Source organism: Oryzias latipes, chromosome 3 (genome assembly GCF_053564925.1).
Source record: "Oryzias latipes strain Hd-rR chromosome 3, Olatipes_Hd-rR_3.1".
Classification (NCBI taxonomy): domain Eukaryota; kingdom Metazoa; phylum Chordata; class Actinopteri; order Beloniformes; family Adrianichthyidae; genus Oryzias; species Oryzias latipes.
This window is the reverse complement of record NC_136239.1, coordinates 5845150-5858215: the sequence shown is the minus strand read 5'-3', so window position 1 is coordinate 5858215 and position 13066 is coordinate 5845150. Positions and strand designations below refer to the sequence as shown.

The 13066-nt window shown below is 47.4% G+C and overlaps 1 protein-coding gene across 2 annotated transcripts in view; it reads right to left on the bottom strand.

Annotated features, from left to right (window-relative positions):
* Positions 1-1333: 1333 nt before the first annotated feature.
* iqgap1 (IQ motif containing GTPase activating protein 1) overlaps positions 1334-13066 on the bottom strand; it is a 33266-nt gene continuing 21533 nt past the window's right edge. For both annotated transcript variants that reach the window (XM_011486793.2, XM_004066783.3), the window contains exons 18-37: positions 12453-12595; positions 12206-12376; positions 12045-12128; positions 11899-11970; positions 11630-11699; positions 11191-11555; positions 9125-9288; positions 8825-9049; positions 7551-7691; positions 7393-7477; positions 5024-5256; positions 4822-4954; positions 4629-4731; positions 4007-4142; positions 3835-3922; positions 3438-3647; positions 3204-3370; positions 2538-2657; positions 2346-2454; positions 1334-2275 (exon numbers count right to left, since the gene is read on the bottom strand). In XM_011486793.2, the coding sequence (XP_011485095.1) occupies positions 2162-2275; positions 2346-2454; positions 2538-2657; positions 3204-3370; positions 3438-3647; positions 3835-3922; positions 4007-4142; positions 4629-4731; positions 4822-4954; positions 5024-5256; positions 7393-7477; positions 7551-7691; positions 8825-9049; positions 9125-9288; positions 11191-11555; positions 11630-11699; positions 11899-11970; positions 12045-12128; positions 12206-12376; positions 12453-12595 (2933 nt within the window). In that variant the 3' untranslated portion in view covers positions 1334-2161. The remainder of the gene's footprint in view (positions 2276-2345; positions 2455-2537; positions 2658-3203; positions 3371-3437; positions 3648-3834; positions 3923-4006; positions 4143-4628; positions 4732-4821; positions 4955-5023; positions 5257-7392; positions 7478-7550; positions 7692-8824; positions 9050-9124; positions 9289-11190; positions 11556-11629; positions 11700-11898; positions 11971-12044; positions 12129-12205; positions 12377-12452; positions 12596-13066) is intronic.

Below are 13066 nucleotides of genomic sequence, written 5' to 3'. Positions count from 1 at the left end.
GCATTCCAGTATGTTGTGCAGTTCTGCAGGCTGCAGCCAGGGGGAGTTGGCTTTGACCGCCTCTAACTTCTGTTGAGACTTTCCTGACTGTTCCTTCAGACCCGTTTCCTCTCAACATGTTCAGTTCATCAGATGCACTAATGCACGATAACCTCTTGCTATTGTGCTGCCGTCTTATGTGTCACGGAAAAGTGGCACAGAAGATCAAAACTGTATAAGAGAACTGGACAAAGCGTGTATGACGTCACCCATAGAAAATGACTTACTCCAACCAAATCAAGTACGGACATGGCCATGTTGGACCCAGACGTCCTCAGTAAGCCACGAGTGGCCCCTGTGGTGTCTAGTCCAACGGCAAGACACACCTGCACTTCCTTTAAGGTGCAGTAGCTCCCCTGTATGCCCCCGCACCAGGGGTTCAACGGCACCTTGGCAGATTTGTTTACCAGCATGACTCAATGGAATGAAGACATTCCAGAAAAAAAACACGCAGCTTTTGCCCAAAACATCCTGATCCAGATGAGAAAAACAAGTTGTTGACAAAAATCTGTTGGAGAAGTGGATTACCTGCTGGTAATTACGACAGATTTGCTAGTTTTGTGGCGTCTTGGAAAATAGTTCTCATCAGAACACGTTAAATGACAGAGGATCAAAAAAACAAAAAAAACAAATCATCTCTTCAGGAACTTTTAAAACGAGTGAAATGGTGCCGTTCACTGAAAACGCCGGGTTTTCCAAAGGCTGTTGCGGCTCCCTGTGTTTTAATTTCTGTGGGAAACGGGTCCAAACGGCTCTTTGAGTGGTGAAGGTGGCTGACCCCTGCCGTACACAGAGCCGGACAACCAACCCATAGCACTGTTTATCGCAAGCTGTTTAAGGTATAAACTGGCCAATCCGATGCCTCGGTAAAAGCACGGTGCCTGCTGGTCCCCACCTAGAACGTTTCAGATGTTTGACAGATCCTCCTGAGCCCACTGTCAGGGGTGTGGACTTCCAACAAGCTCACTCCTGATTGGTGACGGTATTTGTCATAGAAGGGTTTAATATAAAGAAATGTTGACCCAGATCAACTGGAACCAATCACAGCTCACCAACTTTCCCTGGCTCCAAATAGTGGCATCCGTATTGTGGAAAAATGGCGGCTGAATTGACTTCATTTGGCTAATGCCGGAAGAAAACTTTTGTTTCCCCACCCTGGTCCTCGGGGAACAGTGTCCTGCACGTTTTCCATGTTGCCCTGCTCACGCACACCTGCTTCAGCTCATCATCGGGCTCAGTCATCAAAGGCAAGGTTGGATTGAAACACAAACACACTGTGAGGCCACAGCGCTCATTTGGTGTTTTGGTTTCTTTAATCAAATTTTAAAGAAGAATCAAAAACATGAAACCAGAAACTCTTGGTTGAGGAACTTTCTGGTCTTTTCAACAACAGATCTTTATTCTGAACAGGTAAACATCAGTGCCTGGACTTTACACGAAGACGACGAGATTGTCAGATTCAGCATTTACGAAATCTTTGATGTTCAGCATAAAAACTAGCTGCTACAGAATGGAGCCTTCCACCGCGTGCGGCGTGGGCGTCACGCCGCGTGTGGGCGTCACGCCGCACATGCTCCTGTAATGAAGACAGAACATATAAATAGAGACAAAGGAATGCTTTTTTTTGAAAGAACTGAGCTGAATGTGTGATGAAGATCAGGGAGCAGAGCATCCTGGTCTCCTGCTGCAGCATAGGCGCATCTTTAAATGGCAGGGTGGGGGTCGGTGGGTGGGGCAGGTCCCAGCAGCTCCTGACAGCAGAGGTCGGCCCCTCTTATTCGTCTCTACGCTACGAAGCCAAATAATTCAGAATGAGGAGCTCAAGTCTTTTAAGAAAAAAAAAATAAGAATATTCATAATGTGACCTCAGAGATAAATAGAATAGTCAGGACCTCCAGCCCGGTTTTGTAGCCCCTCCCCCCTGAAGGCCCTGCAGTAACTAACAGCAGGAACGTGAACCTGGGCGTTCACACGTACATTTATAATCATGACAGAAGAAACAGAGAGTCAGAGTGAAGCTTGTGTTTGCAGGACGGCTCGGTCCAGGCCTTCAGAGCCACCCAGAGTGGGCTTTGTGGTTACACTTTGGTCAGGGAGTCTGTAGCCCCCCCCCCTCGCCTTTTCATTTGCCGTAAAACTTCTTGTTGAGCAGGAAGATGAGCAGGTTGACGTTGATGGTGGCGCGATCGAAGAGCCTCATCACAGCCACGCCTTCATACTGCAGCTGCAGCAGGTCCTGTGGGACAGAGGCACGCATGAGTCCCCCCCCCCTCAGAGCCGCATGAGGCACCAGGGACCATCTGTACCTGATACTCCAGCTGCACCGTCTCCAAGAGCACCCCCATGAACTTGGCCTTCACATCAAACACCCCCACCGTCTCTGATGGGGAGATCTCAAAGATGGCGTTCTTGAACCTGCGGCGGATCAGTTGTTCAGAAACCTGTTGGAGTCTTTGGAAGCTGCGGGTCAAGGTGGGGGTGGGGGGGTCAGAACTTACTGGTTGGGTTGCAGATCCTCAATGGAGATCAGAACCCCCTTCTCGTGGAGCCGAGCAGCGGTGTACTTCTGGGAAACCTGCTTGCTCTTCTTGGCCTTGCTATCCGGTTTCTTTGACAGCCTGAGAGGAGAGCAGAAGGTTCAGAGACCGGAAGGTTTTCACCGCCATTCAGGAGAGCAGCGGTGGGCGGGGCCTTGGCTCAGGGTTCCATTCTCAACGATCAGAACAAGAGAGACGGGGTCATGAAGCCATCATGAGCCAACTGTAGGAATGAGAGCTTTTAGAATCCATCCATCCATCCACCATCCATCCATTTATACATAATCATCTGCAACTGGAAGACCACATGGAAGGGGGGGGGGGGGGGGGGGGGAGGGGATCTCAATCTCCTCTCCTACTAATTAGGTTTTGTTTCTGCTTTCTTTCAGAGAACTTTACTAACGAAAAATTCATTATTTCTCTGTCTTATAGATTTTTATAGAAATACTTGTTTTTTTTCTACATGACAACACTTTTAACCTTTTAAATCTCCTATTTTCTTGATCCAGAACAAAGATCTGCATCAGAAGCCGAGGAGCAGAACTGCCCCGATTCCTCCTTTAAATCAGGAATCTTTTTCCAGATTGGGGGGCGGGGTATGTGTGTGGGGGTGTGTGCTCCACTCACTTGCCCTTGCTGGTCAGGTTGTCCATGCAGGTCTTGATGTACTGGTTGTAGGAATCGATCTGCACGTTGTAGAAGTTGCTCTTTGAGTTGAGGGCGGCGTTGGTCTGCTGGAGTCTCACCAGCTCCGCCTTCCTGCGCTGCCGGTACCTCCTCTGGTTGCGAATGTCCTGCAGCAAACGTTACCATAATGACGCTGCTGGAAGAAACCACTGCAAGCCCCTCCCCCCACTCTACCTTGGCGATGTCGTTGATCAGGTCCTGGTAGCGGTTCTTGGGGTGGACCTTGCCCAGCTCTGCCAGCCTGTGCAGGTTGCTCTTGATCTTGTCCTTCTTGCCCTGCAGGGTCAGACTGTCGTCCACCACCGGTTTGACCTGCTTCATCTTCTCTGGAGTCTTGGCATCTCTGATGGCTCTTCTCTGCATCGCCCGCTGGTACTCTGCTTCCTGAAACAGAGACAGCATCAGCACCAAGATCTCAGCTGGAACTGGCAAACCGGCCGGAGACCAGTGCAGATCTGGCACGTCGGAGCTTTCTTTCAAAATCAGGCTGAAGTTCTGGACCAGCAGCAGGGACCAGAGGCTAAACGCTGCAACCGGAAAGTCGGATCAGTTCTCACAGGAAGGTGCTCACCTGTTCTGGAGAGGCTGTGGAGTCCAGGATCTCAGTGAGGGTCTCTCCAGGCTGGAACCGGATCACGTCCACGATGAGTCTCTTGGTGCTGCATGGAGAACGGAGCAGCGTGAGAAGCTGGAGACCCTCCGGTCCCAAAGCTGCAGGGGGGCGAGCGAGGGAGGGCACTCACTTCAGCAGCAGCGTCCGGGCGTCCATCTCCACGTTCTCTTCTCCGGGAACGTCAAACTTGTTGGTAAGTGTGAGCGAAACCTCGGTCTTCCCCATCAGCTCTTTGTTGGGGTCGTCAGCAGGAAGTGGGTTCTCACCTGGAAGGAGAGGAACAAAGCGGTCTGTCCCCCAAGCATCTGAGCACCTCCTCCCTTCATTGAATGAATTGACCGCGACTGCGACTCCTGCTGCTTCATGATCATCATCTCCGTGGAGAAAACAGGGTTTATTTAATTTAATGAAAACCTTAGACCCCAGATATGAGCTGGATTGGTAATCCTTTAGAAAATGGTGCTACTCTATAGGTGAATGTTTGTCTCCTTTTAGTCTAGATTACAAAGTGGGACTTAAAACACAGCTGGGACTTTAAATAAGTGACCTTTTTATTTTGGACAAGTGAAAACTAGTGTAGAATAAAACAATAAGACAAAAATTATATAAAACAAGAAAATTATATAAACAACACAAGTCCAAAAAGGGAGTGAGAAGAAGAAATCGAGTTAAAATCGAATTAGGCCATATCGCCCAGCCGTACCTCAACCCCACCCTGTGAAGAGAACCTCCCCCTCCCTCAGCAAACTCACCAATCAGAGACTCCACGGTGGGAACCTCGCCCAGGTCCTCCAGCAGCTCGTGGATGGGGTCATTGTGCTCAGGGGCAATGGCGTCCTGATGGTCCAGCAGCAGCTAACAGAGGAAGACGGAAGCTGAAACTGTAGAGCAGCTCCACATGGACCCCCCTCCCTCCCTCCCTCCCCCCACAGCAGGAGAACTCACAGTGTGGGTGTTGACAATCTCTCCAATGGAAATGTAGATGACCGGCTTGCTGACGGTGACCAGATCCGAGTACTGGTCCACGTTGAACTTGTCCTCCAGCGAGGGAACGTCACACGCCGACAGGAAGAAACGCCTGCAGCAACAATGGAGGATGAAGACAGAAGCCCCAGCAGGAGCCACCGCGACCCTGAAGCCGTCTCACCTGAACTTCTGGTAGGAGGAGCTTAGATACTCGTTGATGGGGTTCAGGTGAGCGTTGTCCCCCAGGAACATTTTGTTGGAGGCGGCGTGTTGCAGCATCTTGGCCACAGATCCCAGGTTTCTCCTTTGCTCGTTGGTCAGCTGACCACCAGCAGACATTTCAATGATGTCGAAGGCATCCGGCGCCACGATGGCGGGGTTCATGTAGCGGTAATACAGGAGGTTCCCCACGATCTGAGGGGTCAGCATGAAACCGTCATAAAGCGTCACAGGCAGCAAAGTGGGTGGGGGGCAGGAAGACCAGGACAGGACAGCTTTGAGCGGTGACAGGTGTGTGCAGAGCGCAGCAGAGCTCACCTGGGTCACAGAAAAACCGCAAACTTGGAAAAGCAGCCCGCCACTGCCGCAGCGTGGGAAGAAGGAGAAGCAGAGGAAGGGGCAGAAAGGTGAGTGAAAACGGTTAAATGGGGGGGCAAGTCAGGTCAGAAACAACAGCAGGGTTTAAGGATCAGTCCACCAGCTTCACGTTAACTGCATCAGGACCCCCGCCCCCATCTGTCCCTTTGTGGTTGTCAAAGAATAGCATCCTGCTGAAGGAGGTGGACCATGACCTCATAAAGACTGAATGACCGTTTCTGACTCTCCTCGCTCAACAGGACGGATGACATTAGGATGGAGATGGCTGATGGGAAGCTGTCACTTCAACCAAAACGTTCCAGAGCCGCCAGGGTGGAGCTATAAGCCAACCAACGTTTCAACCGGAACCCGCGTCGGACTCGGATTTCAAATAGGCCGGCACAATACATCGCAAATTTATTGTTATCGCGACATCAAGCTGTGCAACACACATATCGCAAAAGACGGCGAAAACTGCAATAAAAATTACAATAAATGAGCTACAACAGTCTTATGGCAGCTTGAAGTATTTAACAAATCAGATAAATCCATTCATGCGTTTGACTAATCGGATGGAGCCCTTTTATGTTAGATGTTCGCCTCCTTTGTATTAGAGGGTCATTTGGAGTATAATTTTTAAACTGTTGCCATGAAATGGAAATAATGTTTTTGGCTGTTATTTGTTCATATACCGCAACTTATGTCGTCGTCGCAATATTGATCACTAATATCGCATATCGCCAGTTTTCCTCATATCGTGCAGCCCTACTTCACAGAACCATGAGGGTCAAAACGCAGGAGAACAGAACATTAGAGCAGGTTCACACTCTTCATCGAGCAGGTTCACACTCTTCATCGAGCAGGTTCACACTCTTCATCGAGCAGGTTTACACTTTTCATCGATCAGGTTCACACTCTTCATCGAGCAGGTTCACACTCTTCATCGAGCAGGTTCACACTCTTCATCGAGCAGGTTCACACTCTTCATCGAGCAGGTTTACACTCTTCATCGAGCAGGTTCACACTCTTCATCGAGCAGGTTCACACTCTTCATCGAGCAGGTTCACACTCTTCATCCTGGAGCCTGGAAAGCGGCAGGAACCATCTTAAAACCTGATCTGTCCCTGCGTGTGTCGACGTTACATCACTTCCTCCTGACGCCAACACTGCCACAGTTACGCAATTTGAGTTACATACACTCCAGCTGCTTGGGATTTTGAGTGTTCTAGGACTTTACATGTGTCATTAAAATAAATAAACAAACAAACATTTTAGGAGGTTGGCATTATTGTTAACTTCTCAGGAGAAACTCTGACCAGCTGGTGCCATAAGATGCTTTAGCAGAAGTAGACGCATTTCGGGAATGTGGGGACGGATCAGGCAGAGACACATCTCCCCCTTTGTTTTATTTTTTTATGACCCCACCCTTCAAATCCTTCCTTTGCAGCTAGAATGCTGTGGTGGAGCGAGCAGCCGGCAGTCTCCCTGCAGGATTGTCCTGAGCACATCTAAATGTTTTTATGTGTGTATTTAGTTTTTGGGCGGCCAGAGATGGAAGTCAACGAAACGTCGAGTAAAGTAAAGCTTCGTATTCTTTGAAGGTTACTCCTCCAACCTGACCTGCAGGCTGGAGCAGCTCTGGACAAAGATCTTCTGTTGACTGCATCAAAAACTTCATCTGCCCCCCTTCCTCCATCTCTGGAGCTCCACCGCCTAAAGGTCTTTCTTACTTCTTTCTAAAAAAACCTTTGTTCGGTTTTTGGCTTTCTTCTCCAACCCCACCCCCCTACAGTTCACCCTACACCCTGACAGCAGCAGGGGGAGGGGGGGACAGTCTCTGACAGCAGGACTCATAAAGTGGAAGATCCCAACGTGTGAATGAAACATGGTGTACGCCTCAACCCACACGGCAGAACCGAAACACGAAGAAGGGAGAACGTCACAAACGCAGCAACAGGAGATCAAATCTGAAACCTTCAGAAGCTCGTCCTCCGTGGCGTCGGGGAACCTCTCATGGAGCGTGTCCTTCAGCACCTTGGAGACGAACCTCATTCCATACCTGAGACACGAACGTGGACGGTTACAGGGAGTCACCACAGACCAAACAGCTGACGCAGGAGTGAGGAGCCTACGGGATTTTCTCCACGGAGACGATGATTGCCATCAGGAACTTGTCAGTGATGGCCTTCATGTTCTTGATGGAGGCCTCCAGCCTGTTCCGGACCTCCTCGTGGGCCATGGCCTGCTCTGGGGTCACGTCGTATGGCAGCTTACTGCAGAGCAGAGACGGTGTCCAAAATGGATAACTGAGTTCTCATCACTTGTAATGGAGCAGAAAGTCTGACAGTTGATGTTGGCTGAAAAGCCTCTGATTCGCAGCACAACTCTGGCTCTGGACGGGCCAATACTGTCCAGTTCTTCGGGGGAAACTGTTCGCACAACGTTAAGCTGCGTTCACGCCGAAGGCGATTCACGCATCACGGGTGTCAACGTACAGACACGACCCGAGGTCCTGGACGAGAGTCGAGCAGTGAACTGAACTCGCGTGGAAAGAGAGGAGGTGGGCGCGAATTTGAATTGTGTGAATCACGTTTGGTGTGAACGCAGCATCAGAGACAGCTTGGAAAGGAGTGGAGCTGGCTGTTGTGGGGAGACTGTGGTTGAGCTGAGCCCGCCCCCCCATCTGCTCAACGTTCCGTTGTCGTTCCACACCAGTGAGAAGGTGTGATGTGGAACTGCTTCACTAATGTGACACTCCTACTGTAAATCAAACGTGGACACTTCCCCTTGTAGTCCATAGAAAAGCATTTTCCCCACACTGCACAACATTTTATGTACAGTATTTTCTGCGCTGTAACGCACACTTAAAAGTCGTAGGCATATAAAAAAATAAAAATACAACATTGCGTCTTTTAATCCAGAGCGCCTTATCAATGGATTAGTTCTGAATGTGTTTACTAATGTCGAAGCGATTTTAAGAGGAACATGGCGCTCTGTCAAAATGTCCATCTGTTGATTTTACAAGTTGCAGACGAGGTTGGGAGCTGCAGGTGTTGTGAATAAGCTAAAGTGGCTAACAATCCTAATGTGGCTGAGGTGTAGCGTCTCACATGCAGTTAAAGTCTGACCGACTCCTGGACTTATCTCAGAGTCTTTAGCCTTGTTAAATGCGCCTTACAGTTTGGTGCGCCTTAAATATGACCATCATTGACCGTGAGCGTTACAGTGTGGATAATACTGTCATCAGAACCCTGTTGAGAAGTTGTTAGGTTCCCTTTTAGAACACACTGAGGTGTTCACACTGAAGCAGGACCGGGTCTTCAATCACGCTCTAAGGAGGAGCAGCTCAGGCGCTGAAGCCTCTGGACAGCGTGGCTGAAACACTCTCCTGTGCACAGCAGCATACCTGGCCTCTCCGGTCTGTGTCTCCATCTGGTTCACCCAGCTCTTGTAAATGTCCACTGGGTCCGTCTTGATGTTCAGCGTTTTGTCATCTAGGATCTCCTTAACTACGGGTGCCAGGATCTGCCTGAGTGCGTTTTGGCCTCGGGCGCCACGGTGGAAGCTCACCACCATCTTGATAACCGTTGGATTTCCTGTGACAATCTCTTTCATCTGGTCCACTTTGGACCTGCAAAGAGGCGAGGAAGGAACATTCAAAGCTTCAGCTGCTGCCAATCATCTGGAAGCTTCTGATGTTTCTCACTTGATCTCCTCCTGCAGGGCTGTCTTGAAGAGCTTCAGGAGCAGGTACTCCTCCCTTTGGTTGGAGGCGTAGTTGTACAGTGTGAAGATGACAGAGTCCATAAACTTGGTTGACTTATTCTGAGGCATCTGAAAGATCAGCTTGGCGAGATATGTGGGGTTAGTCTGCAAGAAAGTAGAATTTTCAGTTAGGTGTTGCTGGACCAAGACCCGATTTTTTCAAGAGCATTGCACAGGACCAAACATCTGCCAGAACCAAACATCTGCCAGAACCACAACATCATACTAAACATCTGCTATAAAAACATTGAATCCAAAAATCAAATGTAACAAAATATTTAATTAAGTATTAAGAATGATAATAATCTGAAAGATAATGTCAGACTGAACCAAACATCTACCAGAAACAAAATATCAAAGATTAAAAAAAAGGAACCAAAGATCAGACAAAACTAAACACCAAGCAGAAACAAACATCAGCCCAAACCAAACATAAATCAAAACTTTGCATCAAGCAGAATCAAACACCGGACAAATGCAAAATTCAAACACAACTCTGCCAGAACCAGGTGTCAGCCAGAACCACATGTCAGAAAAATCCAAACAGACAAAAATATCAAACCAAAACTAAGATCATCAGACCCACAGATCTAATAAAACCATCAGCTACAACCAATCATCAAACAGAACCAAAGACCTGGGGGGTATTCCAGGAAGCATATGGATGTTGGAAAGGTAAACTTTTTTACTTTGATCTAACTTAGTTATTTGCTTCAGTTAAGATAAATCTTTTTTTTTGTTAAGTCAGTTTAAAAATAACACATAGTTTTCAGACAGTTATTTTACTTTCATTTAAATTAATTCAATTAAGTAGGTGTAACTTTGGTGCTGCTGTCAGAGCGGCACCGCAAAGAATTGTGGGATATCATTCCCTTTGCCTGTCTGGACGGGTTTGGGTTTAAGTGTGGGTTTTTGACCAAATGTGTTTAGTTGTTTAGCTGTTTTACTGTGTTTTACCGAGTTATTTTGTCCTACTATGCTTAACTCTCTGCACCATGAGTGAGAAAGAGCGAGAGGATGATGAGTTTATAAAGCACCCCTACCATTGACCACTGTAATGATAATGACGGAAAATTCTTTAATGAATTTATGCACGCCGCGCATTTTTTTCCCTTCCTTTTTATTGTTATAAAAATGAGTTTATCTGCCGGCTCAAACTTAGACATATGAGAGTTCAAGAAATATAATTACCGGTAATTAAGATGGAAAAAAGATTAATTGAATTAGAGTAATATGAAATTTAGTTAAATATGTAAATTTGAGTTGTATAAACAATTATTGAGTTTTATAGATGTAAGAAATTAGGTTGATGAAATTTAACTCAATTATTTGTTACCAATAGAACTAATTCATTTAAGTTGGCAAAATTGGATAAGTTATATATATATATATATATATATATATACATATATATATATATATATATATATATATATATATATATATATATGCGTCACATGAAAATGGAAATAAGATCAGAAACTCTTGCGTTTACTTTGTTCTTCTACTACAAGCAGAAACTCTTTCTTTTGATGATGATTCAGCCGTATTACTTTTTTGATGGACGTACAATCTTCATACGCCGTCATTAAAATCTCAGACTCCGTCTCACTGAAATATAGCGCTCTCTTTTTTTTCACCACGCGTTTCCATGGTGACTCCAGAAATCGGCGATCCATTGAGAATGTATTTATGTGCCTGCTGTGCACGTGCATTAACCCAGGGTTACCAAGTCGAGCGTAATTACGCCAACTCATATCCGGTCTTCTGGAACCGACATACCCAGAGTAAGCAAGTTCAGGCGGATTTCAGCCAAGGTTCAGGGTTAAAGTCAGGGTAGTTTAAACATGCTTCCTGGAATACCCCCCAGACAGAACCAAACATCAAACAGAACCATAGACCAGACGGAACCAAACTTTAAAATAAATGATCAAAAACAGAACAAAAATTTTAGAATGAGCAAAGATAAATTAGGAAAAATATATGAGACATAAAAACCGGCCTTACCTGTAACAGGTAAAAGAGGTACTGGTAGGCTTCCAGCTTGTCTCTCTTCTCCTTGCTGAGTGCCTTCAGGCCTCCCTTCTGCTTGTTCATCATCATCATGTCTGACAGCTGGCTCTTGTTTTTCTTGGTCAGCTTCTTGCTGTGCGAAACCACTTCCTGCAGAGTGATCTTGTTCTTCACCAGCAGGCCAATCTTGATGTCCATCAGGTTCAGGTCGTTCTCCAGCTGCTGGTTGGAGCGGATGTTAGTGATGACCTCTTCACGGAGACGCATCAGCTCGAGCTCCTCCTGGAAGTCCTGGTCACTGTGGTCCAACAGGTGGACAAACTTTCTGACCACGCCCATCGGGGGGTTTTCAGCATTGACTATCGGAACATTGGAGCATGGTTAGAGGGCGTGGAGGTCAGCGGCTGAATGTGTGTTTCACAGAGCCACCTACTTAGCGTCTTGTAGTCATCCCTAGCCTTGTTGGCTCTGATGAACGCCTGAATCTTCACCACTTCATCGATCTGGAGGACACAGCATGATCAGGAAAATGCCTCGTCTCATTTCAGGAAGGAACTTAACACAACTGGAAGCTCTTAATCATCACTTCATCATCTACAGTCACAATGTGATAACTGTAAGCAGTGGGGCGCGGGGTGAGAGTGGCATTTTTAACACAGTCTGTTGGCAGCTCGTGTTTTTCAGAGTGCTGGAAAAACTCACATGATCTTGAAAGTACTTCAGGCGATCCTTATACTTCTTACGAGCTTGGTGCATGCGCACCAGCGACTGGATCTGTGGACGGGGAGGTCTGTTAGTGTCCATGCTCACTCAAAGCAGGCCGAGGTGGAAGCTCTTCAATGAAGTACCTTGACGGCTTCTTCAGTGTGGTCCTTTAGAAACTGCTTTCGGTCTGTGAACTCCTTCCTTTGTTTGTAACCTTTCCAGTGGGCCTGAGGGAACACGTCATCAAACTGAGCTTCGGTTTCTGCTCGTCTCACGGTGGCAAGCGTGGGTCCATGCGTCTCACCTGTATGCAGGTAACAGCAGGCTCCTGGGATGTCAGAAACTTCAGCCTCTCCTTGAGCCCATTCCTCACCAGGTACCCACGGCAGCGGGCCTGGAGTTTGGCGATGAGGGTCTCGTTGGCCAACCACAGCTGCTCTCGGTTGTACGCTGTGGTTACCCCGGAAACCACGCTCTGCCAGGAGGAAGCGGAAGCAGGTCAGGTGACTGAACTGTGATTGACAGTAAGAATGTCAAGTGAAGAGACCAACCTGTATGTCCTCTTTGTTGAGCTGGGAGCCGTTTTGCACAAAGTCCTCTGGTTCCACCCATGTGCCTTCCTTGGTGTTCAGGTTGTAGTAGTAGTTGTGCCCCCCCTTCACCCAGTGTTTCACCCAATCACTGTTGTTTTCACCTGGACAGATGGCGAGACAAAGAACAGCTTCACCACTCGTGATCAGTAGCGAGTACGAAGACAAAGACCCAACCTTTCAACCCAAACATCTGCACCAAACGCAAGGCCCACTAGAACCCATCATCTAAGGTTCTGTAGTATCTCAGCTTTGCTGCTGCAGAAGTCATCCTGAAAGTGTCCATGACGAGGTTTGCAGCTTGACCACTGATGATTTTGAAGGAAAATCTTCTTTGGCCTCGTGGGAAATGTGTTAGGGATAAAAATCTAACACCTTTCTTCAGTAAACCGCTAACAATGACGACAAACGGTAACATCACAAAACGTCTCCAAACCAGCATCCCGTCACAGCAATGAGACACAAACCACACATTCAACTGGAGCGCAGTACACAAAGTTGGTCCCGTTATGCAATTAATTGTTTTGAGAAATTCTTTATCATTCATAATTCATTCTCCATTTTTAATCTAACCT